General features: G+C 47.8%; 1 protein-coding gene across 12 annotated transcripts in view; it reads left to right on the forward strand.

Moving 5' to 3' along the window:
- Positions 1-26,403, forward strand: part of ZMYM4 (zinc finger MYM-type containing 4) — a 1,242,519-nt gene that overhangs the window by 950,139 nt on the left and 265,977 nt on the right. For all 12 annotated transcript variants that reach the window (XM_069223800.1, XM_069223806.1, XM_069223798.1 and 9 more), the window contains exons 20-21: positions 11,277-11,456; positions 11,587-11,678. In XM_069223800.1, coding sequence (XP_069079901.1) covers positions 11,277-11,456; positions 11,587-11,678 — 272 coding nt within the window. The remainder of the gene's footprint in view (positions 1-11,276; positions 11,457-11,586; positions 11,679-26,403) is intronic.

The following is a 26,403-nucleotide window of genomic DNA, read 5'->3' on the forward strand; positions in this document are numbered from 1 at the left end:
TGGGAGACTGCCATTTACGAGTTATAAGGGGCTTGGCCATTTTCACTGTGCACCATGCCTGTGAGTTTAAGGGAATACTGTAGTTACTCTGTTATCCTGTTGTGATGGAATGGTACCTTCAGTCTGACAATGAGGCAAATAATGAAAGATTGTAATGCCTTGGTTTGTTGGTTTACGAAAACTGAAATAAAAAATATATTTAAAAAAAGATTCTGCTGGCAAAAGGGTCGCAGTTGGCAATACCATGCACTGGTGCATAGACAATTCCATGGGTCTTTTGTCCTGATAGGACACAGCCCAATGGGAGTGAATGAAGGCCTTGCTCCAACATGTCTCTGACAAGTATAGGAAGAGGGAGGGGGAGATAGTGGAGAATGGGAAAGCCATCTCTATCATCACATACAATGTGCATAAGTCTCAGCCGATACAGCTGCCACAGAAGTAAACACATGTTATTCTTCATCTCCACTACACTCCTGGCTGAGGAATTCTGACTTGGAGCCAGAGGTTCAGCAATACCTCATCAACCTTCAGTTTGACAAGGATCACCTCTTCATTCTTCATCTAAAGTCATAGGTGCCCTTGAAGTACTAGCAACCAGGTGTTCCTTTAGCAGGAAGTGGACATGGGCCAGTTCCAAAGCTACGTACCTCAACAGTGGTATCGCCAATAGAAATAGGCCTATCACCAACTGAGAAATCTAGAGTAATAACTCCAAAGGATTATATACAGGCACCCACTCCAAGGGAGCCTCTATCCCCAAACAATGTCTTGCCCCTGTGTCAAAACAAACCTCTCCATCCAATCCTCAAACCCTAACCTGATCACACCACACCTTTCAGAGTAGGTTCCAAAGATTTCTTCCCTGCTGGAAGTAAATCACCACAGACCGGTGGGCCCTATGATTTATTAGGCATAGCTGCTGCCTTGAGCTCACCTTAACCTCTCTATGCATCCTACCGAGTACACCCACAACCTCGGTCCAGAACACATGACCCTGCTACAGGAGGTGGTTCAGGGCTCCTCATAGACAATAGAGCCAGTTTCTCCCCAACTCCAAGGCAGAAGCATCTACTTCCTCAAGAAGGATGGCTCCCTCAGTCCAATCTTGATCTCAGGCCTAACAGCAGATACATCCTCTCAGGGCATTCTGGTAGAAACACCCTACAGGATGTCCTCACCCTGCTGCAGAAAGACAACTTAATGGCCTCATTAGTACTGAAGGATACCTTCTACCAAATACCCATCCATCTATCTCACCTGCACCACCTGTTTCATGGTAAGTCATCTCTACCAGTTCAGATCTGCCACATTCGCAGGGGTCTTCCTCAAATACATAGTGGTCTAAACTGCCCACCTCGGGGTGGCTCATGTCTTTTCCTACCCAGACGACTGGCTGATTAAGAGTGCAAGCATGAAGGACTGCTATGCCCACACCCAAGCCACCATCTCCCTGCTCAACAGCTTGGGGTTTTCAGTCAGTGTTACCAAGTCCCATGTTCTGGTCCATCCCTTTCTAGGATCTTTCTTAAATGTTAAATGCAGTAGCTACCAAGGCCTTCCCAAGTGATCAAAGAAGGTGGCCGTATTGAAGCGGCTACTGCCTTTTTTTCTTCCTCTTTGTCCCTTCACATTTCGAAAGGTGATCCGCTTGCTAGGTATGTTGGGCTCATGTCTGTCCACATTCCCTCACGTAAAGGCTAGAGATGTATTCTCTTCACAAGTGCCTCTCTGCACAGTGGTCACAAGTGGAGGGTCACTGGGTCTAAGGGCAAGCACAAATCACTCTCTGCAGTGGAAGAACAGCAGCAACCTGTTGCAAGGCAGATCCTTCGTAGACCCAGTTCCTCAGGTGATAATCACTAAGGACGCATCACTTGCCAGGTGGAGGTGCACATCTCGGGGACATCACAGTCCAGGGCCTGTGTTCACCTCATCAACAGTGTCTTTGTCAACCATCTCGAGATTTTAGCCATACAGCTCACCCTCAAAGCTTTTCTTTAAGGCATCAAATGGTGAGAATGCAAACATGACTGCCATGTTCTGTCGTCAGAAGTAAGGTAGCACACATACTCTGATACTGTCAGCACTAGGACAACAGATTTGACTTTGGGTGGTACCTCCCAGGGTGTACGGCAATTTTGGAGACTCAGCAGGAGATAGCAACAAGTCCATTTTTTGTGTTTTTTTTTTAAGGGGGGGGGGTGTAGGAAGTTGGCTCTGTATGCACTATTTCAAAGTAAGAAATAGCATGCACAGAGTCCAAGGGTTCCCCTTAGAGGTAAGATAGTGGCAAAAAGAGATAATTCTAATGCTCTAGTTTGTGGTAGTGTGGTCGAGCAGTAGGCTTATCAGAGGGTAGTGTTAAGCATTTGTTGTACACACAGAGGCAATAAATGAGGAACACACACTCAATGACAATTCCAGGCCAATAGGTTTTTGTATAGAAACATATCTTTTCTTAGTTTATTTTAAGAACCACAGGTTCAAGATTTACAAGTAATACTTTAAATGGAAGGTATTTCACTTAGGAACTTTAGGAACTTTGAATTAGCAAAATAGCATGTACAGTTTTCACAAAAATGGCAATAAGCTATTTTAATACTAGACAGTGCAATTTTCAACAGTTCCTGGGGGAGGTAAGTGTTTGTTAGTGTTGCAGGTAAGTAAACCACCTACAGGGTTTAAAGTTTGGTCCCAGGTAGCCCACCGTTGGGGGTTCAGAGCAACCTGAAAGTTACCACACCAGCAACTCAGGGCCGGTCAGGTGCAGAGGTCAAAGTGGTGGCCAAAACGCATAGGCTTCAATGGAGAAAGGGCTGCCCTGGTTTCAGTCTGCCAGCAGGTAAGTACCCGCGTCTTCGGAGGGCAGACCAGGGGGGGTTTTGTAGGGCACCAGGGGGGGACACAAGTCAGCACAGAAAGTACACCCTCAGCGGCATGGGGCGGCCTGGTCCAGTGTGCATACAAGCGTCGGGTTCGCAATAGGTTTCGATGGGAGACCAAGGGTTCTCTTCAGCGATGCAGGCGTGGGGGGGGGGGGGGGTTGGATGGGGGCTCCTCTGGGTAGCCACCACCTGGGCAAGGGAGAGGGCCACCTGGGGGTTAGCAGGCCTCAGTACACTTTCAAATCATAACTTGGCATCAGCAAAGGCAAAAAGTCAGGGGGTAACCATGCCAAGGAGGCATTTCCTTACACAACCCCTCCCCCCTCCCCAAACGAAAGAGGATGAGACTAACGTTTCCCAAGAGAGTCCTTATTTTCTAAATGGAAGAACCTGGAAAGGCCATCTGCATTGGCATGGGCAGTCCCAGGTCTGTGTTCCACTATAAAGTCCATTCCCTGTAGGGAGATGGACCACCTCAACAGTTTTGGATTTTCACCTTTCATTTGCATTAGCCATCTGAGAGGTCTGTGGTCATTCTGAACTACAAAGAGGTATGGTCTCAGCTTCTTCAGGGACCAAACCACAGCAAAGGCCTCCCTCTCAATTGCACTCCAACGCTGCTCCCTGGGGAGTAACCTCCTGCTAATGAAGGCAACAGGCTGGTCAAGGCCATCATCATTTGTTTGGGACAAAACTGCCCCTATCCCATGTTCAGAGGCATCAGTCTGCACAATGAACTGCTTGAAGTAATCTGGAGCTTTGAGAACTGGTGCTGTGCACATAGCTTGTTTCAGGGTGTCAAAGGCCTGTTGGCATTCTACAGTCCAGTTTACCTTCTTGGGCATTTTCTTGGAGGTAAGTTCGGTGAGGGGTGTCACTATAGATCCATATCCCTTCACAAACCTCCTGTAGTCCCAGTCAAGCCAAGGAATGCCCTGACTTGAGTCTGGGTTTTTGGAGCTGCCCAGTCCAGAATAGTCTGGATCTTAGGCTGGAGTGGCTGAACTTGGCCTCCACCTACAAGGTGTCCCAAGTAAACCACAGTTCCCTGCCCTATCTGGCATTTAGATGCCTTGATAGAGAGGCCTGCTGCTTGCAGAGCCTTCAAAACCTTCTTCAGGTGGACCAGGTGATCCTGCCAGCTGGAGCTAAAGACAGCAATATCGTCAAGATAAGCTGCACTAAAGGACTCCAAGCCAGCAAGGACTTGATTCACCAACCTTTGGAAGGTGGCAGGGGCATTCTTTAAACCAAAAGGCATAACAGTAAATTGATAATGCCCATCAGGTGTGGAGAATGCTGTCTTTTCTTTTGCTCCTGGTGCCATTTTGATTTGCCAGTACCCTGCTGTTAAGTCAAAGGTACTTAAGAATTTGGCAGCACCTAGTTTGTCTATCAATTCATCTGCCCTTGGAATGGGATGGGCATCTATCTTGGTGAAAGAATTAAGTCCTCTGTAGTCCACACAAAACCTCATCTCTCTCTTCCCATCTTTGGTGTGAGGTTTGGGGACCAAGACCACTGGGCTAGCCCAGGGGCTGTCAGAGTGCTCAATGACTCCCAATTCCAGCATATTGTGGACTTCCACCTTGATGCTTTCCTTAACTTGGTCAGACTGTCTGAAAATTTTGTTTTTGACAGGCATGCTGTCTCCTGTGTCCACATCATGGGTACACAGGTGTGTCTGACCAGGGGTTACTGAAAAGAGCTCCGCAAACTGTTGCAGGACCTTCCTACAGTCACATTGCTGTTGACTGGAGAGGGTGTCTGAATAGATCACTCCATCAACTGAGCCATCTTGAGGGTCTGTGGAGAGGAGATCAGGGAGAGGTTCACTCTCAGCTTCCTGGTCCTCATCTGTTACCTTCAACAGATTCACATCTGCCCTGTCGTGGAAGAGCTTGAGGCGGTTCACATGGATCACCCTTTTGGGGGCCCTGCTAGTGCCTAGGTCCACCAGGTAGGTGACCTGACTCTTCTTTTCTAGCACTGAGTAAGGGCCACTCCATCTGTCCTGAAGTGCCCTGGGAGCCACAGGCTCCAGAACCCAGACTTTCTGCCCTGGCTGAAATTCAACCATAGCAGCCTTTTGGTCATACCAAAACTTCTGGAGCTGTTGGCTGGCCTCAAGGTTTTTACTTGCCTTTTCCATATACTCTGCCATCCTTGAATGTAGGCCTAGTACATAGTCCACTGTATCTTGCTTAGGCTCATGAAGAGGTCTCTCCCAGCCTTCTTTCCCAAGAGCTAGTGGTCCCCTTACAGGATGGCCAAACAGAAGTTCAAAGGGGGAAAACCCTACTTCCTTCTGAGGCACCTCTCTGTAGGCGAAAAGCAGACATGGCAAGAGGACATCCCATCTCCTTTTGATTTTTTCAGGGAGCCCCATGATCATGCCTTTCAATGTCTTCTTAAACCTTTCAACAAGACCATTGGTTTGTGGATGGTGTGGTGTGGTGAATTTGTAAGTCACCCCACATTCATTCCACATGTGTTTCAGGTAGGCTGCCATAACGTTGGTACCTCTGTCAGACACCACCTCCTTAGGAAAACCCACTCTGGTAAAAATAACAATGAGTGCTTTGGCTACTGCAGGGGCAGTAGTCGACCTAAGGGGAATTGCTTCAGGGTATCTAGTAGCATGATCCACTACTTCTAGTATGTATTGGTTCCCTGAGGCTGTGGGAGGTTCAAGTGGACCCACTATGTCCACACCCACTCTTTTAAAGGGGGCCCCCACCACTGGAAGTGGAATGAGGGGGGCCTTTGTGTGTCCACCTGTCTTACCACTGGCTTGACAGGTGGCACAGGAGACACAAAACTCCTTGCCCTTCTGGGACATGTTGGGCCAATAGAAGTGGGTGACTAATCTCTCCCACGTCTTGGTCTGTCCCAAATGCCCAGCAAGAGGAATATCATGAGCTAAGGTCCGAATGAACTCCATAAACTCTTGAGGCACTACCACTCTCATAGTGGCACCAGGTTTGGGATCTCTTGCCTCAGTGTAAAGGAGTCCATCTTCCCAATAGACCCTGTGTTCCTGTTATTTTTCCTTTGGACTCTTCAGCAGCTTACTGCCTAAGGCCTTCAAGAGAGGGACAGGTTTCTTGCCCCTTAAACAACTGCTCCCTTGTGGGCCCCCCTGGGCCTAGGAGCTCAACCTGATAATATTCTAACTTCATGGGCTCAGTTCCCTCAGAGGGCAGAACTTCTTCCTGAGAAGAGAGGTTCTCTTTTTCTTGTTGTGTTGAAACTGGTTCCCCAGTTTTCTTTCCTTTTCTCTTGGAGGGTTGGGCCCTTTTTCCAGGCTCCAACACCACTTTTTCACCCTGATCCTTGCACTGTGCCCTTGTCTTGACACACACCAGTTCAGGGATACCCAGCATGGCTACATGGGTTTTGAGTTCTACCTCAGCCCATGCTGAGGACTCCAGGTCATTTCCAAGCAAACAGTCTACAGGGATATTTGAGGAGACCACCACCTGTTTCAGGCCTTTGACCCCTCCCCACTCTAAAGTTACCATAGCCATGGGATGTACTTTAGTCTGATTGTCTGTTTTGGTGACTGGATAAGTTTGTCCAGCCAGGTATTGACCAGGGGAAACCAGTTTCTCTGTCACCATGGTGACACTGGCACCTGTATCTCTCAGGCCTTCTACACTTGTCCAATTAATTAAGAGCTGCTGCCTGTATTTTTGCATGTTAGGGGCCAGGCAGCCAGTGTGGCTAAATCCACCCCACCCTCAGAGACTAATGTAGCTTCAGTGTGAACCTTGATTTGCTCTGGGCACACTGTTGATCCCATTTGGAGACTGGCCATTCCAGTGTTAGCTGGAGTAGAGTTAGAAGTGGAACCTTTCTTGGGACAGGCCTGGTCTCCAGTTTGGTGTCCTGGCTGATTACAGCTACGACACCAGGCCTTTTTGGGATCAAAGTTTTTACCCTTGTACCCAAAATTGAATTGTGAAGAGGCTCTGGGCCCTCCCTCCTGAGCAGGTTTTTGGGGACCTGTAGAAGACTCTTTACTATTTTTCCCTTTGGATGTCTCAACACTCTTCCCCTGGGGAGTCTTTGTGACCCTTTTCTTTTGGTCACCCCCTGTGGAAGTCTTGGTCACCCTAGTCTTGACCCAATGGTCTGCCTTCTTCCCCAATTCTTGGGGAGAAATTGGTCCTAGGTCTACCAGATGCTGATGCAGTTTATCATTGAAACAATTACTTAACAGGTGTTCTTTTCTAAATAAATTGGACAGCCCATCATAATCATTTACACCACTGCCATGAATCCAATCATCCAGTGTTTTTACTGAGTAGTCAACAAAATCAACCCAGGTCTGGCTCGAGGCTTTTTGAGCCCCCCTGAACCTAATTCTATACTCCTCAGTGGAGAATCCAAAGCCCTCTATCAGGGTAGCCTTCATGAGGTCATAGGATTCTGCATCTTTTCCAGAGTGTGTGAGGACTCTAGCCCTACACTTTCCAGTGAACATTTCCCAAAGGAGAGCACCCCAGTGAGATCTGTTTACTTTTCTGGTTGCACAAGCCCTCTCAAAAGCTGTGAACCATTTGGTGATGTCATCACCATCTTCATATTTAGTTACAATCCCTTTAGGGATTTTCAACATGTCAGGAGAATCTCTGACCCTATTTATGTTGCTGCCACCATTGATGGGACCTAAGCCCATCTCTTGTCTTTCCCTTTCTATGGCTAGGAGCTGTCTCTCTAAAGCCAATCTTTTGACCATCCTGGCTAACAGTAGGTCATCTTCACTGAGGCTGTCCTCAGTGATCCCAGAGGTGCTGGACTCTCCTGTGAGAGAAACAGCATCTCTGACTATCACATTTGGAGTCAGGGTTTGAGGAGCCTTGGCCTCCCTAACTAGCATTGGAGGTGGGATTTCCTCCAATTCACTAGCTTCCCCCTCTGAGAGGTCATCCTCAGAGGGGTTGTTCTTGGCAAACTCTGTCAAAAGCTCCTGGAGCTGTACTTTGGTAGGGTTTGAACCAGTTCTAATCGTTTTGGTTTTGCAGAGAGACCTTAACTCTGACATACTAAGATTCAGGTAAGGGGTGACGTCGAGTTCCATCACATTCTCTTCTGCATTAGACATTGTTTCTAAAAGTTGGAATGCTTTTTAAGAATCTTAACTATCTCTAGAACTTAATTCAACCTTTTACAAAACTTTTAAACTCTAAAAGAAATGCTAGCAGGGACTAACATCAGGCCCTAGCAGGACTTTTAAAAATTTAGAAAAATAGCTCAAATTTCAAAAATCAGTTTCTAATGACAATTTTTGGAATTTAGTTGTGTGATCAGGTATTGGCTGAGTAGTCCAGCAAATGCAGAGACTTGTATCCCACCGCTGCCACCAATGTAGGAAGTTGGCTCTGTATGTACTATTTCAAAGTAAGAAATAGCATGCACAGAGTCCAAGGGTTCCCCTTAGAGGTAAGATAGTGGCAAAAAGAGATAATTCTAATGCTCTATTTTGTGCTAGTGTGGTCGAGCAGTAGGCTTATCAGAGGGTAGTGTTAAGCATTTGTTGAATACACACAGGCAATAAATGAGGAACACACACTCAAAGACAATTCCAGGCCAATAGGTTTTTGTATAGAAAAATATATTTTCTTACTTTATTTTAAGAACCACAGGTTCAAGATTTACAAACAATACTTTAAATGATCGGTACTTCACTTAGGAACTTTAGGAAGTTTGAGTGAGCAAAATAGCATATACAGTCTTCACACAAATGACATATAGCTATTTTAAAACTAGACAGTGCAATTTTCAACAGTTCCTGGGGGAGGTAAGTGTTAGTTTGTTCAGGTAAGTAAACAACCTACAGGGTTCAAGTTTGGGTCCAAGGTAGCCCACCGTTGGGGGTTCAGAGCAACCCTAAAGTTACCACACCAGCAGCTCCGGGCCAGTCAGGTGCAGAGGTCAAAGTGGTGCCCAAAACTCATAGGCTTCAATGGAGAAGGGGGTACCCCGGTTCCAGTCTGCCAGCAGGTAAGTACCCGCGTCTTCGGAGGGCAGACCAGGGGGGTTTTGTAGGGCACCGGGAGAAGGGGGGGGACACACAAGTCGGCACAGAAAGTACACCCTCAGCGGCACGGGGGCGGCCGGGTGCAGTGTGCAAACAAGCGTTGGGTTCGCAATAGGTTTCGATGGGAGACCAGGGGGTCTCTTCAGCGATGCAGGCAAGGGGGGGGGGGGGTCCTCGGGGTAGCCACCACCTGGGCAAGGGAGAGGGCCACCTGGGGGTCACTCCTGCACTGGAGGTCGGATCCTTCAGGTCCTGGGGGCTGCGGGTGCAGTGTCTTTACCAGGCGTCTGGTCTTTGAAGCAGGCAGTCGCAGTCAGGGGGAGCCTCGGGATTCCCTCTGCAAGCGTCCCTGTGGGGGCTCAGGGGGGCCAACTCTGGCTACTCACGGTCTTGTAGTCGCCGGGGAGTCCTCCCTGTGGTGTTTGTTCTCCACAAGTCGAGCCGGGGGTGTCGGGTGCAGAGTGCAAAGTCTCACGCTTCCGGCGGGAAACGTGTGTTGTTTCAAAGTTGCTTCTTTGTTGCAAAGTTGCAGTCTTTGTGGAACAGAGCCGCTGTCCTCAGGAGTTCTTGGTCCTTCTAGATGCAGGGCAGTCCTCTGAGGCTTCAGAGGTCGCTGGTCCCTGCGGAATGCGTCGCTGGAGCAGTGTCTTTAGAAGTGGGGAGACAGGCCGGTAGAGCTGGGGCCAAAGCAGTTGGTGTCTCCTTCTTCTCTGCAGGGTTTTTCAGCTCAGCAGTCCTTCTTCGTCTTAGGTTGCAGGAATCTATCTTGCTGTGTTCTGGGAGCCCCTAAATACTCGATTTAGGGGTGTGTTTAGGTCTGGGGGGTTAGTAGCCAATGGCTACTAGCCCTGAGGGTGGCTACACCCTCTTTGTGCCTCCTCCCTGAGGGGAGGGGGGCACATTCCTATTCCTATTGAGGGTATCCTCCATTTGCAAGATGGAGGATTCCTAAAAGTCAGTCACCTCTGCTCAGGACACCTTAGGGGCTGTCCTGACTGGCCAGTGACTCCTCCTTGTTTTTCTCATTATCTCCTCCGGCCTTGCCGCCAAAAGTGGGGCCGTGGCTGGAGGGGGCGGGCAACTCCACTAGCTGGAGTGCCCTGGGATGCTGTAACAAAGGGGGTGAGCCTTTGAGGCTCACCGCCAGGTGTTAAAGTTCCTGCAGGGGGGAGGTGAGAAGCACCTCCACCCAGTACAGGCTTTGTTACTAGCCACAGAGTGACAAAGGCACTCTCCCCATGTGGCCAGCAACATGTCTGGTGTGTGGCAGGCTGCTAAAACCAGTCATCCTACACGGGTAGTCGGCTAAGGTTTCAGGGGGCACCTCTAAGGTGCCCTCTGGGGTGTATGTTACAATACAATGTACACTGGCATCAGTGTGCATTTATTGTGCTGAGAAGTTTGATGCCAAACTTCAAAGTTTTCAGTGTAGCCATTATGGTGCTGTGGAGTTCGTGCATAACAGACTCCCAGACCATATACTCTTATGGCTACCCTGCACTTACAATGTCTAAGGTTTTGCTTAGACACTGTAGGGGCATAGTGCTCATGCACCTATGCCCTCACCTATGGTATAGTGCACCCTGCCTTAGGGCTGTAAGGCCTGCTAGAGGGGTGACTTATCTATACCTATAGGCAGTGTGAGGTTGGCATGGCACCCTGAGGAGAGTGCCATGTCGACTTAGTCTTTTTATCCTCACTAGCACACACAAGCTGGCAAGCAGTGTGTCTGTGCTGAGTGAGGGGTCCCCAGGGTGGCATAGGACATGCTGCAGCCCTTAGAGACCTTCCCTGGCATCAGGACCCTTGGTACCAGAGGTACCAGTACAAGGGACTTACCTGGATGCCAGGGTGTGCCAATTGTGGAAACAAAAGTACAGGTTAGGGAAAGAACGCTGGTGATGGGGCCTAGTTAGCAGGCCTCAGCACACTTTCAAATCATAACTTGGCATCAGCAAAGCCAAAAAGCCAGGGGGTAACCATGCCAAGGAGGCATTTCCTTACAGTGGGCTTAAGTGGTTAGCCTTAAATTAAGATCATATTGCCTTACCATTGCTCTAGAATAAACTGTCAGCCTGCTAGTGAAGCTGACACTGTTTTGCCCACTTTTTCATTTTTTAATGGAATAGTATTATTATAATTGTTCAGTGACTGCATTTTAAATGTTACGTGTAGTGGCTAGTTTTTTAAATATATTTTATTGTAAATGTATTTGTGGTTTTTTCTTTGCACGTATATCTGTTTGAGGCTGATTAATTCGGTGAAGCTCAGTTGTGGAGAACTACGATTACAAGTAATGTTTTCTTGAAGGTGATTCATCAATATTCAATTTACCTTTACAGACCAAGGTAGCACTTACAGCGGTGACATAGAATCTGAAGCCGTCTCCACACCACATAGCTGGGAAGATGAGCTGAACCACTACGCCTTAAGATCAGCCACTGTTCACGAGCCGGACACTGAGCCAAAACAACCTTCTAGAGTGGGCACTGAACAAGACTTGGAGGCAGACTTTCCAACAGGTTTGTGAAATAATTTTCGAAAAATAGGCTGCCGGTAGAAGAAAACATTTACCTTTTTTTTCATGCTGTGTTTGTTGATATTGTGACTTTGTTGTGCCGGGCCAGACATCTTTCTTCTCCTTCATTCCAGAAGCCTTTGACCCCCTGAACAGAGGACCTGGCCTTCTCTCTCGCAGAGCCCGGCGGAGGCATCGGGATGGATTTCCACAACCCAAAAGACGGGTGAGTGGGGTGGCCATTGTTTTTGTAGGTCTGGCACACCCATACAGCTGTTGCATTTTCTTTCTTGTAGGGATGTCTAACCACAAATTCTCTTCCAGGGGATCCTCATCAATAGTCATAAACATTGAATATTCCCGCCCTTGTGCGGGGACCCCGGAGCATATATAAAATATATACACATTATACATGTGTTACAAACAGTCATGCAGGCTATCATGTTAAAAACAGGCTAAAATGCTTTATTTCTATGAAGTTTTTTTTTTTTTTTTTTTAAATACTACAATAGAGCATAAATAAGTACCCAAGCTCCTAAAACTAGGCTTGGGGAAGTAAGCAGTAGCAAACTCTAGTGAAAAAATAGAGAAAACTGCATTGAAAAACAATGAAGCATTCTTAGCCAATAGGCTGCATGTAGGTTAACACAGGAGAACCATAAAAACTTTGGCACTGTGCCTTTAAGACCCTGAGCACCTTCAGTATCCCACCATGCCTCAGGGGTGAAGGAAAGGTGACAGTTGGTTCACAGTTAGGTCAGTTCTTTTTTCCGGCTTCTTCTGAGAGGATCCTGGAGCATTGAGCTCTCAGTTTTTCTGAGTTTTCCTCAGAACAATTCTTTAAAAAAAGCGTTTTTTCACTTTTCACTCGACAAGTAACATCTTTGTCTGAGCTAGGAAGGTTTTTTCTGACAGAAAAATGCCTTCTCTTTTTGTCAAATGCCCTGCTTGTGGGAAGAAGAAGGCCCAGTCAGATCCCCACTCTCTGTGCATAGTGTGCCTGCCTCAGAGTCACTGCCCTGACACTTGTAAGTACTGTAAGAACATGTCTAGGAGGACTCTGAAAGACAGAGAGAAGATCCGACTTCATGGGCTTCAGGAGAGGAAAAGAACATCGTCCTCCTCACTCCCCAGGCATCCAGAAGGCCATTCTCAGGAGAGAATGGCCCGGTCGACGTCGACAGGTAGGAAAATACCTGTTTGTTCACCGTCGACGTCGTCGCTACCACCGTCCCACCGGCATAGATCACCGTCGACGGCGACGCACCCGACGTCGAAGGGAACGGCGTCGAGGGAACATCAGAGCAGGGGCAGGTCTCCGTCGACGGCAGCCCGCCGATCGACGTCGAGCCACCGCCGGCATGCCCGGTCGCCGCCAAAGGCTGTGCGCCCCCCGACGTCAGGACACACGACGTCGAGATCTCCACGACGGCACGAGAAACATCCGCCGTCAACCTCCCATCGCTCCACGTCGAGGCACACGACGGCGAGCAGGTCGAGGTCCAAGGAACGCCGTTCGACGTCAAGGCACTCAACGTCGAGGCAATCAACGTCGAGGCAGGACCAACCGACTGGGCGTCCTTCGACGTCGAAACAGCCATCGACGTCGACGCAGGTTTTACCGGTCCAACAGGGAGCAGAACATCGCCCCTCGCCAGACAAGGCTCAGTCTCCAGTGGTCTCCATACCGAGCGACTCTTCTCGGTCAAGAGCATCTCCTGGGCATGTCTCGCCCATCAACCTATCTCCGAGATGGCTGGAGAGCCTCAACAGACCAGCGGCCTCCCCAGATTCGCAATATTCGCGAATGTATTCACCCACTGCCTCCCCGCCAAGAACGCCATCGCCGACAGCCGGGGCAGAACGGGCTCGTTCAGCTCCTCGACAGCCGACCGCGAGGCCTAGGCGCTCGGCTACAGCGTCCCGCAGCAGATCTCGCTCTCAACGGAGATCCAGGTCGCGCTCAAGAAGATCACCCTCTTGGTCTTCATCAGGTTCTTCTGTCGGGCGTTACTCACCTACTCTTACAGATTCACCACCTGCTAGAGTCTCTCCAGTGGATGACATAACCACTTTCAACGAGGTGTTGCTAAGAGGAGCGCAGAAACTCAATATAGAGGTTCCAGAACCGTCTACCTCCTCATCAATCATCTTTGAGACGCTACAACAGAGATCAGCGTCGAAAAAGTTGCTGCCTCTAGTGCCTGGTTTGTTGCAGCCGACCATGGACACTTTTCTGGCCCCAGCCTCGCTTAAGTCTGCCCCGGCTCGGATTCTTAAAAAGTACAAGGCTCCAGAGCAAGACCCTTTATTCCTTAGGAAGGATCCGCCACCAGACTCCGTGATCATAGCTGCCGCCCGAAAGACCCACTCGGTGGCATCTTCATCCACGGTACCCCCGGATAAAGAGAGCAGGCATTTAGACTCTCTGGGAAGAAAGATGTGCGGGACAGCGGCTTCAGCAATGAAGGTCTCTAGTGCGTCTGCGCTCCTGGGCAGGTACGATCGTTCTCTGTGGGATTCCCTCAGTAGATTTACAGAAAAACTGCCCAGAGAAGACAGGCAAGATTTCCAAGAGATTCTACAGGAAGGATGCCTGGTATCTAACCAAGTTATCAGCGCAGCAGCGGATGGGGCGGATTTGGCGGCTCATGGGTACGCACATGGTATCTGTGCGAGGAGATCTTCCTGGCTGAGGCTCACTGGCTTGAAACAGGAGGCACAACAACGTATCCTGAATCTCCCATTTGCCGGGAATTCTCTATTCGGTGCCCATGCAGACGAAGAGATGGCCCGCATGAAGACCGAGGTGGATACCATGAAGGCGGTAGGCCTCGAAAGAAGGAAAGATTTCAGGCGGAGGTACAGACCGTACGATAGACGCCCTTTCCAACAGAGGGTTCAAACCCCTCATTGGTCGCAAAGGTCTCAGCAACGACAGGGACACCCTCTGTTTCAGCGAAGAAACACAAGGGAGCGAGGGTCAAGTAGACCTCAACAGTCCACTCCAAAAGCACCCACTAAGCAATGAAGTCTTGCTTCCCTCGACACTGTACACCACTCCGGTGGGGGGAAGTATTATTGCTCATCTTCACGAGTGGCACTCTATCACAAGAGACAAATGGGTGCTCAATATTGTCGAACATGGCTATTCTCTCCTTTTCAAGCAGCCTCCACCACACTTGCCACCAACCAAACACAATCCGGCTCATCTCACCTTGCTACGCAAGGAGGCTCTCGCCCTCCTAAGAAAGAATGCCATAGAAAGGGTTCCACCTGCCCACAGAGGAAAGGGGGTCTACTCCCGTTACTTTCTAGTAGCAAAGAAGGGTCAAGAGGGCGTTTTCAGGCCAATCCTGGATCTAAGACTGCTGAACAAATACATAAGAAAGCAGAAGTTCAGAATGCTAGCGCTTCACCAAATTTTCCCTCAACTGCATCAGGGAGACTGGATGTGCTCCATCAACCTGCAGGATGCGTATTTCCACATCCCAATAGCTCCAAAGCATCGAAAATTCCTGCGCTTTCGAGTAGCGTTACAGCATTACCAGTTCAGGGTTCTACCCTTTGGCCTGAAATCTGCTCCAAGAGTTTTCTCGAAATGTATGGCAGTGGTGGCGGCGCATCTACGAAGACAAAGGATATACATATATCCATACCTAGACGACTGGCTACTAAAGGCTTCTTCTCCGGAGCAGGCGAGAAGCCATCAGGACATTGTACTAGGAGTTTGCGAAGCTCTAGGTCTTCAGGTCAATTACCAGAAGTCAACCTTGACTCCAACGCAGAGTCTTCACTACCTAGGAGCTATCATAAACACAGAACTACAAAAAGTGTATCCTTCGGAGGAACGACTGTCCTCAATAAACATGAAGTGCCAGGACCTGTTGAGAGCCAGCGCACCTACGGCACGTCAGGTGACATCACTACTGGGCTCCATGGCATCTTGCATCTTTATTGTCCCAAATGCCAGACTCCACATGAGACCCCTCCAAGAGGCATTGGAGGCCAATTGGAGCCAAAGAACAGGTCGCTGGGAAGACACAATGCGGCTACCGGAGGTAGCACTGCAGTCATTGAGATGGTGGATGCACAGACCTCACCTGTCAGTGGGCGCTCCGTTTCACCAGGTACTTCCATCCGACACTCTGGTAACGGATGCGTCTCTTCAGGGATGGGGGGCTCATCTGGGTCCTTTTCAAGCGCAGGGTCTGTGGTCAGACAAGGAGAAGCAGTACCACATCAATCTGCTAGAACTCAGAGCGGTCCATCTGGCTCTCAAGTCTTTCACACCGCTAATTCAGGGGAAAACTCTATTGATACAGATGGACAATACAACCACGATGTATTACTTGAACAAACAAGGGGGAACGAGATCCCTACCCCTTTCACGAGAGTCCCAAGCGATATGGCATTGGCTCCTGGCCAGAGGAATGTCAATCACAGCAGTTCACCTGCCAGGTCAGCAGAACGTAGAAGCAGACTTTCTAAGCAGACACCTGGAGGACGTTCACGATTGGGTCCTGCACGACGAAGTCGCAGAATACATCTTCGCGCAATGGGGTCGGCCTCAACTGGACCTCTTCGCAGACGATGTAAACAGGAAATGCCCAGACTTCGCATCCAGGTTCTACCGTCCGGGATCTCGAGGGAATGCCCTGTTGATCGACTGGTCAGGGACATTTCTTTACGCTTTTCCTCCGATTCCCCTCATTCCGGCAGTGATCAGCAAACTTTACGGATCCAGGACCAGAATGATTCTTATAGCGCCACAATGTCCTCGACAAATCTGGTACACGGATCTCCTCAACCTGTCGGAAAAACCTCACAGGAGGCTGCCGTGCAGACCGGATCTTCTGAGCAGAATGGAGGGCAGGATTCTGCATCCCAACCTACCCTCTCTGAGCTTAACAGCATGGCTCCTGAATTCCTGCAGTATGGGCACCTAGGACTCTCGCAGGAGTGCATGAACATCTTGAAAGAGTCCAAACGGCCTTCCACGCGGCGTTCCTACGCTTTTAAGTGGAAGAGATTCTACATATGGTGCTGTCAGCAAGGCCATAATCCCATACGGGCGCAGGAGGACGTCATACTGTCCTATTTGCTTCACCTAGCGAAATCCGGTCTGCAGGTATCATCTATTAAGGTACATTTGTCTGCTATTACTGCCTATCGCAAGTCACCTTCTCAGGAATCCTTCTTTACGAAACCTGTAGTCAAGGATTTCTTAGAAGGTTTGAAGAAAGTTTTTCCGCCAATTCGGAGGCCTTCTCCTCCGTGGGAACTGAACATAGTCCTAGCAAAACTTATGGGCCCTCCTTTCGAGCCTATCCATAAGGCCTCCTTACAACACCTTACGTGGAAAACGGCTTTTCTGGTGGCCATTACTTCAGCGAGGAGGGTCAGTGAGATCCAGGCCTTGTCTGCAAAAGAACCGTACACGGTTTTTCATGACAATAGAGTAGTTCTACGAACTCACCCATCTTTCCTTCCGAAGGTGGTGTCAGAATTCCATATTAATCAGACCATAACTTTACCGACGTTCTTTCCCAATCCGGAAACTCCGGCTGAGAAAGCATTGCACTCATTAGACTTGAAAAGAGTGCTGAAATTTTATCTGGACAAGACAAAATCAATTAGACACTCTAACCGCTTGTTTGTGAACTATGGTCATTTAAGGACAGGAGAAGCAGCATCTAAGCGAACAATATCAAGATGGATAGTCTCTTGTATTGTTAATACTTACCAGCTAGCTAATAGACAATTGATAGCGCGGCCTAGAGCGCATTCCACAAGGGGAAAAGCGGCTACTGCTGCTCTCCTTAACAATGTTCCTATATCTGAGATTTGTAAGGCTGCTACATGGAAGTCTGTCCATACTTTTACAAGACATTATTGTTTAGACTCCGATGCAAGAGCGGATGCCCAAGTGGGGCAGGCCTCTCTAAGGAATTTATTTGCGTAAGACATGTCTATTCCTGCACTTCTATCGGACAGTCCGCTGGGTTTAGGGATGGGCTTGCTAATCTATTCAATGTTTGACTATTGATGAGGATCCCCTGGAACAGAAGGATAAGTTACTTACCTGTAAATCCTAGTTCTCTTCCAGGGGTATCCTCATCAAAGTCATAAACAACCCACCCTCCTCCCCGGACACACGTCTACTGGAAGTGCAGGACAGACAGTATTTTGATTCAATTATACAAATTGTCACCGTAAAAAGAACTGACCTAACTGTGAACCAACTGTCACCTTTCCTTCACCCCTGAGGCATGGTGGGATACTGGAGGTGCTCAGGGTCTTAAAGGCACAGTGCCAAAGTTTTTATGGTTCTCCTGTGTTAACCTACATGCAGCCTATTGGCTAAGAATGCTTCATTGTTTTTCAATGCAGTTTTCTCTATTTTTTCACTAGAGTTTGCTACTGCTTACTTCCCCAAGCCTAGTTTTAGGAGCTTGGGTACTTATTTATGCTCTATTGTAGTATTTAAAAAAAAAAAAAAAAAAAACTTCATAGAAATAAAGCATTTTAGCCTGTTTTTAACATGATAGCCTGCATGACTGTTTGTTACACATGTATAATGTGTATATATTTTATATATGCTCCGGGGTCCCCGCACAAGGGCGGGAATATTCAATGTTTATGACTTTGATGAGGATACCCCTGGAAGAGAACTAGGATTTACAGGTAAGTAACTTATCCTTCCTCACCTTTTGAGTATTCTCCAGGCATCAGACTCATCTTTAAACTTTTCAGCAGTACCTCTGCGCACTGGTAGGTGGCACTGTGCAGCTCCGCACTGCCGATTTAGTCTAGAAATGCACAGAGGAGCTAATGTAGTTGTCAATCCCATGTACTGACATCAATTTCTTCCTTTCTGTGCCACCAGACTCTGATCCAGAGCTACCACTTGTCTCTCTTAGTCTACTTTTCATCCACAATTTTAGTGTGTTAGGGAAATGTGACCTCCTAAAATGACAAGTTTTAAACTCTACAAGGACTGTCACAAACAAATGCCTGTGTGTTTGGTGTTGAGCCACAACTCTAAGCCCTACAGTGACTGGTACAGTGAACCCAAACGCTATTCAAGACCATAAGACAAAACTGTTGTCAAGCACAGGAAGACATTGCAACGAGACCTGCCCAAGTCAAAGGGTCTTTCTGGATCACATTTCTGGTCCAGAAATAGTTTCTGAGGTTTGCATCATCGCAGTCCAAGTCTTCATACAAGTCGAGGAAAAAACACCAAAAAAACCAACGGGAATATGCCTCTTACTGCCACTCTGCATCAAGCTTCCATCAAGGCACCACTGTCCCCACTTGACTTGCTGTGTCGACATCAAAGAATATATGTGTTGCATTCTTTATTTGGCACGGATTCAGTGATTACGATGCAAGTGATGAAATTGTGGCACCATACCACAAAGAGAATTGCTATGATGACCTTCAAGAAGCCAGTGGCTTTGATACTTTCCTTGAGTCTGGACCTATCTCTCCCCCTGGTCCTGCCCCTGTGGAGAGTGCTTTGTATGCCATTGTCATGCATAGGGCATCCAAAGTTGTTGACCTCCAGCTCTCTACTTCATAGGTCAAAAACAATGTTAAAATGGAAGTGCTTGTGTCAGGGCAAACGTATTCTGAGCCCCTGTTGCGCTTCAGTGAGGAACCTACAAATACAATTTTTGAGGCTTAGGCCAAACCTTGCTCTGCACGACTGCCCTCCAACCCCCTCACCCCCTCACTCCTCAACCTCCCCGCCCCAAACCTGTTCTTCACAAGATTGCAAGACACCTTTGACCTGCCCCAAGCGACCCTGCATTTCTGTCTCAGAAACCATCTCCTGAAAGCTTGACGGTGCAGGCAAGTCAGGAACAAATCTCAATACCTTTCCGACTACTCTCCCCGATAGTCCAAATAAGTGTAACCCTTTGGGAAGAGGGTAATTTCTTTCACCACGTTAGACCTAAGATCTATGAATGTCCACTTTACTCCAGTATTGGAACTTTAATAGATTCACATGCTTGAATCATTCCCCGTCGTCGAAGTGGGAGTCCCCGGTATAATTTACACAAGTAATGTCAAGACATATTAACAATGAAAAAAGGCCCTAGGCCTCTTCAATTTAACAGTCTATCAGTCATTTTGTGAAAAGGAACAAACTTGAGCATCCACCAATCAGGCAACAGCACCCTCCAGAATCCTCCTGAGAGATGCTCCAGCACCTCAGATTTTCTACCGCACGTCGTGCTAGAGAGTCTCCTCAGAGCTCTGCTCTTTCTTCACACCTTTTTTCAACAATTTTCTCTCAGAGAAACTTATCTAACTTGATTTGTCAGCTATTTTTCAACTATGTCTGACAAGGAGAAGAAGGGTCTCTTCAGAGACTGCAAGACTTGTGGAAAGAAAAGGCTTCATTCCGAAGACCCTCACCAAGACTGCATTTACTGCCTGTACCCAGATCATTCAGCTAAAGACTGTAAGATTTGTCATACTTTTTCTTCTAAAACTTTAAAAGACAGGAAAGGCAGATTATTGATATGGATGCAGAAACTAAAACATAGGAATGACCCAGTTTCTGATTCTGAGAGTGATGAATCATCAACATCCAAGAGATCATCAAAAAGGGCAAGATCAGGCTCCAGATCTCCCTCACAACTCTCAAGAAAAGCCCTCAAAAAGACTACTTCAGGGTCTTATAAGGGCCGCAGCCCATCTTCTTCCCCAAAGAAAGTTTCCAGGAAAGAGGGGAAAGGCCATTCTTCCAGTTCAGAGAGGCACAGGAAGTCTTCCTCTGTACCACCATCTGTGCCTTTTAAGAAGCCATCCTCTGTAACTGGGAAAAAAGCATTGTCGACTGTACAGTCGGTGAGTGCTTTTCCGGTGACGACATCTACTTCTGGGTTCCCACCGTCGACGGCTCCGCCGGCGACATCGTCGACGAGGACAGGTACCCCACCTTTGACGAGAACTGCAGCGACATCAGCGTCGACGACTGTCTATACATCGTCATCGTCGACTGCGCTGATGTCAGCGTCCGCCGTACCGTCGTCGGCGACTTCGTCGACGGTAGACTCGTCGGCGAGACTGTCTTATATTAAAATCGCTGTGCGTCCGGCGTCTACGACACCGTCCACGACAAAGTCTATTTATAAGTCGTCGACGAGAGAAAAACATCTAAAAAGTGTGGAAAAGCTGACGCCAACTCATACATCACCTAGTAAGGTGTCCTCCCTTGTTCCAGTACATCTTTTGGAGGGCGCCGAAGACTCAGATGATGAGGGGCCATTTGGAACAGCACACAGTCCATCCCAACTGAACGTAAAGTACCAGGAAGAGGAGGACTATGAAGAGACCTATGACCCCCAACATTATTCAGAACAGCAGCAATACCAACAGGGAGCATTTATTCCTTCCTCCCTATTAACTGACCTCAGAGCGATGTTGGTTGATTACAACAGGAGGTTTTCCCCTCAAGGAGAACAACCTCCCCCATCGCCCGTCTCTGGCGTTTCCACTCCACACCAGAGGCCAACGTCCTTACATCTCACGAATGTGGCCACTCCGGATATGACACTTCCTCATGACATCGACATCTCAGAAGGGGATCAGGAAGAAGGGGAGCTCCTGGACACTCACTCAGAGTGGGACGAGTACATCATCCCTGCTCCTCCTTCTCCTCAATCGAAGGTGGAATCCCCACCAGAAGACATTGGAGGGTTTCACAATCTTCTAGAGAGAGCAGCCAAACGTTTTGCTTTACCAATGCCTACCAAGCAAACAGACTGTTTTCTTTACGACTTTAAGGAGCCTTTTCAGAAATCAGTGCGCTCTATCCCGATGGTAATTTACCTGTGGGAAGAGGGCCTTAAGGTCATGAATAATCCGGCTACAGTTACGGCAGTACTGCCTCGTCTGGATAAGAAATACAAAGCACCTGATGATGCACCAACATGCTTAACGGGACGCCCTCCTCTGAATTCAGTGGTAGCTCAGGTAGCGCAAAGAAGATCTAAGAATCCTTCTGCCCCGATTTCCGCACCCCCAGACAAAGAGGGTAGACGGCTATATAACATAGGTAAAAGGTTTTCTTCTATGGCTAGCCTAGTAGTTAGAGCTGCCAACTCTTTGGCAATTCTGGCTGGGTTCGACAGACAGCTTTGGGCGGACATTGCACCTTATATTAGTCAACTGCCGAAAGATGCGATATCAGAGGCAAATAAAACGATACAGGAGGGTCAACGCACGTCTGCAGAGCTTATAGACTGTGCAATGGATATAGCAACCACTGCTTTTCGACAACTCCCTGGTGCAGCGGTGCTAAGAAGGCAAGGCTGGCTGAAAGCCACCTCTTTACGTCCAGAAGTGCAAAATAAAATCTTGGACTTACCTTTTGTTGGCCAGGCGTTATTTGGGAAACACATTGATGATGCCTTACAATCCATCAAATTGGACACAGCAAGATCACTAGGGACCCTGCAATATCGAAAATCTTCCTTTCGACCTAGAGGGCGTGGCCAACCCTCATACAGAGGAGGATATCAACAATACAGGTTTTCCGCCTATCCTTCCTCTTCCCAGCAATATCGTCCATACTACTCAAAAAGGCAGCCGCCGCAACCGGCCTATGGTAGACCTGGCGGCCGTGGACGCTCAACCCGCCCGGCCAAAGATTCGGCTCGTAGAACCTGATGCTTTCAAGGCTACGGCTACGTCCAGTCCTCCTTTCATTCTGAGCAGGAGGATATCTCTATTCCTCAAACAATGGCAAACCATTACTTCAGACAAGTGAGTCCTACAATTAGTGAAACGGGGCCATACTTTAGAATTTATCCAGATACATCCCTCCAACCCCCCCCCCCTTTGCAGGACTCCTTCAAGATACCCTCAACTCAAAAAGGAGATCGACAAAATGCTTCTCAAAAGACCTATAGAGAAGGTGCCTCTGGCCCAACGAGGAACAGGGTTTTATTCCAGGTTCTTCCTCATTTGGAAAAAGTGGAAGGATTGGAGGCTGATCCTCGATTTAAGGGAACTAAATGTCTACTTAAAAAAGCAATCGTTCGGTATGATCAGCCTGCAAGACGTCCTCCTGCGTCTCAATCAGGGATTTTTCATGTCTTCACTAGACCTGAAAGACGCATACTTCCACATACCCATCCACCCTGCCCACAGAAAATACTTGAGATTCACCGTAGCCGGCAGCCATTTTTAATACCGTGTCCTTCCTTTTGGACTGAAATCAGCCCCCAGAATATTTACCAAGTGTCTAGCACCAGTCGCAGCCTTTCTCAGAAGGAGAAAAGACCAAGTTTTTCCATACTTAGACGATTGGTTGATAAAGGCAAAGTCCTACGCAGGAACGCACTAGTCAACAAAAAAGTGCGTTTCCTTACTAACCAACCTCGGATTCACCATCAACTGGGAGAAATCCAAGCCTCTACCAGCACACAATATTACCTTTCTAGGAGCAAGACTGGACACAGAATCCACCATGGCATGTCCCACGTCAGAGAGGCAACAAAGGTTACTGACTCTAGCAAGTTCCATACAGAAAAGAAGAAAGGTTACTGTCCGTCTGTTCAAGTCTTTGTTGGGCATGATGTCTTCATGCATACCTCTGATTCCTCTATGTCGTCTAAAGATGCGCCCCTTACAAGAGCAACTAAATTGTCAATGGCTCCAAGTATCAGGCTCTTTCGAGGATCAGATACAAATAACTCCGATAATGCTCAGAGCTCTGAGATGGTGGTCTCAAAAGCATCATCTATCAATCGGCCTTTCATTTCTACAGCAGCCAGCCCTGTGGACCATAACGACGGATGCATCACAGGAAGGCTGGGGAGCTGTGTTACAGGATCTGCAAATAAGTGGCAAATGGCCACCGCATCTGGTATCAATGCATATCAATTGGCTGGAGCTCAGAGCAGTGCACCTGGCCTTACAGTCGTTTCTTCCCAAGATCTCAGGATCGCAAGTGGTAATAAGGACGGACAACACCACTATGATGCATTACCTCAACAAACAAGGAGGCACAAGATCTATCACTCTCTCCAGAGAAGCCCAAGCAATCTGGAACTGGGCCTCGTAGCAAGGCATCACACTATCAGCGGTACACTTGCCTGGAATAAACAACAAGACAGCAGGTGCACTCAGCAGGCAGAAATCAGACTGCCACGAGTGGGAGCTAGACCAGACAGTAGTGAACCATATTTTTTCATAGGGGAACACCAACGGTAGACCTGTTTGCGTACAAAAACAACGCCAGATGCCGGTTCTTCACAAGTTGGCATCACCAGAAGGGATCTTGGGGGAATGCGTTTTCGATAGTCGGGTCAGACATCTTTGCTTACGCCTTTCCTCCCATTCCGCTGATCCCACGGGTCCTCACGAAGATGAAAACAGAGCCATGCACTCTGATACTGATAGCTCCATACTGGCCGCGTCAGCATTGGTTCGCGGAACTTCTCCTTCTATCAATCAAGCCTCACATTCCGCTGGAGCCGTTACCTCAATTGTTAACCATGAACAAGGGCCAGGTTTAGCACCTCGATCCGAAGTCAGTGCGTTTATCAGCCTGGCTCCTCACCACAGAGTTCGCACATTTGAATATCCTGCAGGACTGTAGGGATATTTTGTCAAAAGCCAGAGCGGATAGCACCAACAAAACGTATTATTGTAAATGGAAAATATTCTGTGTCTGGTGTCATCAACGACAGATTGACCCATTAGTCTCACCCCAGAGGAAATATTACCGTATCTTTTGCAGCTAGCTCAATCTGGCCTAGCACACTCGTCCATTAAAGTTCACCTAGCAGCTATAGCTGCATACAGACGTTCAGATGATACACCCTCACTCTATTCTTCTCGGCTGATTAAGAGATTCTTGAAGGGGCTTTTCAGAGTTTTCCCTCCTTTTAGACCACCACCTCCTTCGTGGAACCTGAATATTGTCTTAGCACAACTGATGAAGCATCCGTTTGAGCCGATCCATCGTGCTTCTCTCAAGTTCCTGTCACAGAAGGTTGCCTTATTGGTAGCTCTCACATCAGCTTGGCGAGTCAGCGAGGTGCAAGCTCTTTCCATCCAAGAGCCATTCCTACAGCTTAAACACGACAGACTGCTAATGCGCACTAACCCGCATTTTATTCCAAAGGTTCCTTCAGACTTTCACATCAACGAACCTTCAGTCTTCAAATCTTTTTTTTCCTCATCCATCTACTCCGGCTGAGAGGGCATTACACTCCTTAGACGTTAAAAGATGCCCCATTAGTCTTGTCGACGCACATGGTCTTGCCGACCAGGCCCCACCGGGGAACTGAAACCCCGAAGGGCCACCGGAGCTCTTCAAAATTCGGTGTCGATCTGTGTTAACTAACCCGATACCGAACGCAAACAATACCGTCAAATTTTTCCGATAGCTAACTAATCTTCCAAACCGAAACACTGAGCGTAGAGGAACACGTCCGAACCCGATGGTGGAAAGAAAACAATCTAAGATGGAGTCGACGCCCATGCGCAATGGAGCCGAAATGGGAGGAGTCCCTTGATCTTGTGACTCGAAAAGACTTCTTCGAAGAAAAACAACTTGTAACACTCTAAGCCCAACACTAGATGGCGGGATATGCACAGCATGTGAATCTGCAGCGTCTCATGCCACGAACAGATGTACACTGGGTAAGTGACATATTCCATATGTATGTGTATGTGTGTGTATATATATATATATATATATATATATATATATATATATATATATATATATATATATGTATACCTTTATATTTGCATATATATTTTTTTTTATATGCAGAGATATAATGAGGTTTCGTGTATCAGTGTTTTCCATCAAATATGTTATCATATTACAATGTGCATAGCTACTGCTCTCTATTCTGATTCAAGCATGTGAATCTATGAAAGTTCCAGTACTGGAATAAGAAAATAAGTTACTTACCTGTAACTGTAGTTCTCCAGTATTGGAATCTTTCATAAATTCACATGCGACCCACCCACCTCCCCGGCGAAGCTCACTTCACCTCTTTCTCTCTCTCTTTTTACTATATTGTACGCACTTGTGCTTGGAAAATCTGAGGTGCTGGAGCTTCTCTCAGGAGGATTCTGGAGGGTGCTGTCCCCTGATAGGTGGATGCTCAAGTTTGGTCCTTTTCACAAAATGACTCTGATAGACTGTTAAATTGAAGAGGCCTAGGGCCTTTTTTCTTTGTTAATATGTCTTGACATTACTTGTGTAAATTATACCGGGGACTCCCATCTCGATGACGGGGAATGATTCAAGCATGTGAATCTATGAAAGATTCCAGTACTGGAGAACTACAGTTACAGGTAAGTAACTTATTTTCGTCTCCTGAGATGTAATTCCCACACTCTTTGGAATTTGGTGACTGAAGTCCTCCCTGGTGTCCCAGAAGACCTCCGACCTGTCCTTAGACAATCTGTACATAACTGTCTTGATGCAACCAAGGTCACAATTTGTTGTGGCCTGTAAACCACCAATTCTATCTGGTTAGCCATTGGCACCAGCGTTGCCGTTTGTTACCACGCTTGGCTGCAGTCCGCTGGTTTTTCATGTGATAGCCAGTTGTCTCTTATCGGCATTCCTTTGATGAAACTTGCTCGTCTGGGGCCAAGATAGATTCACTTCGGAAGCGATTTAGGGATTGCAGAGCCACAGAGTGCTCCCTGGGCTTTTCTGCCTCTTCAGCCCCCACAGCCCTACACCAAACACCTTCTATCGTCCCCAGAGCAACTGACATAGATCTCTCTGTGTGTCTAATGGCAGGAAATACAAGCCCTTTTGGCTAAAGTAGCTATCGAGAGAGTGCCTGTGCCAGAAGTAGCTTATCACAGCTACTTATTGGTGACAAAGGAGGACAGGTGTCTTCATCCTGCTTTAGACCTGTCTCCTCAGGCCTTCCTCCAGAAGGATAAAG

Source organism: Pleurodeles waltl, chromosome 3_1, assembly GCF_031143425.1.
Source record: "Pleurodeles waltl isolate 20211129_DDA chromosome 3_1, aPleWal1.hap1.20221129, whole genome shotgun sequence".
NCBI lineage: Eukaryota > Metazoa > Chordata > Amphibia > Caudata > Salamandridae > Pleurodeles > Pleurodeles waltl.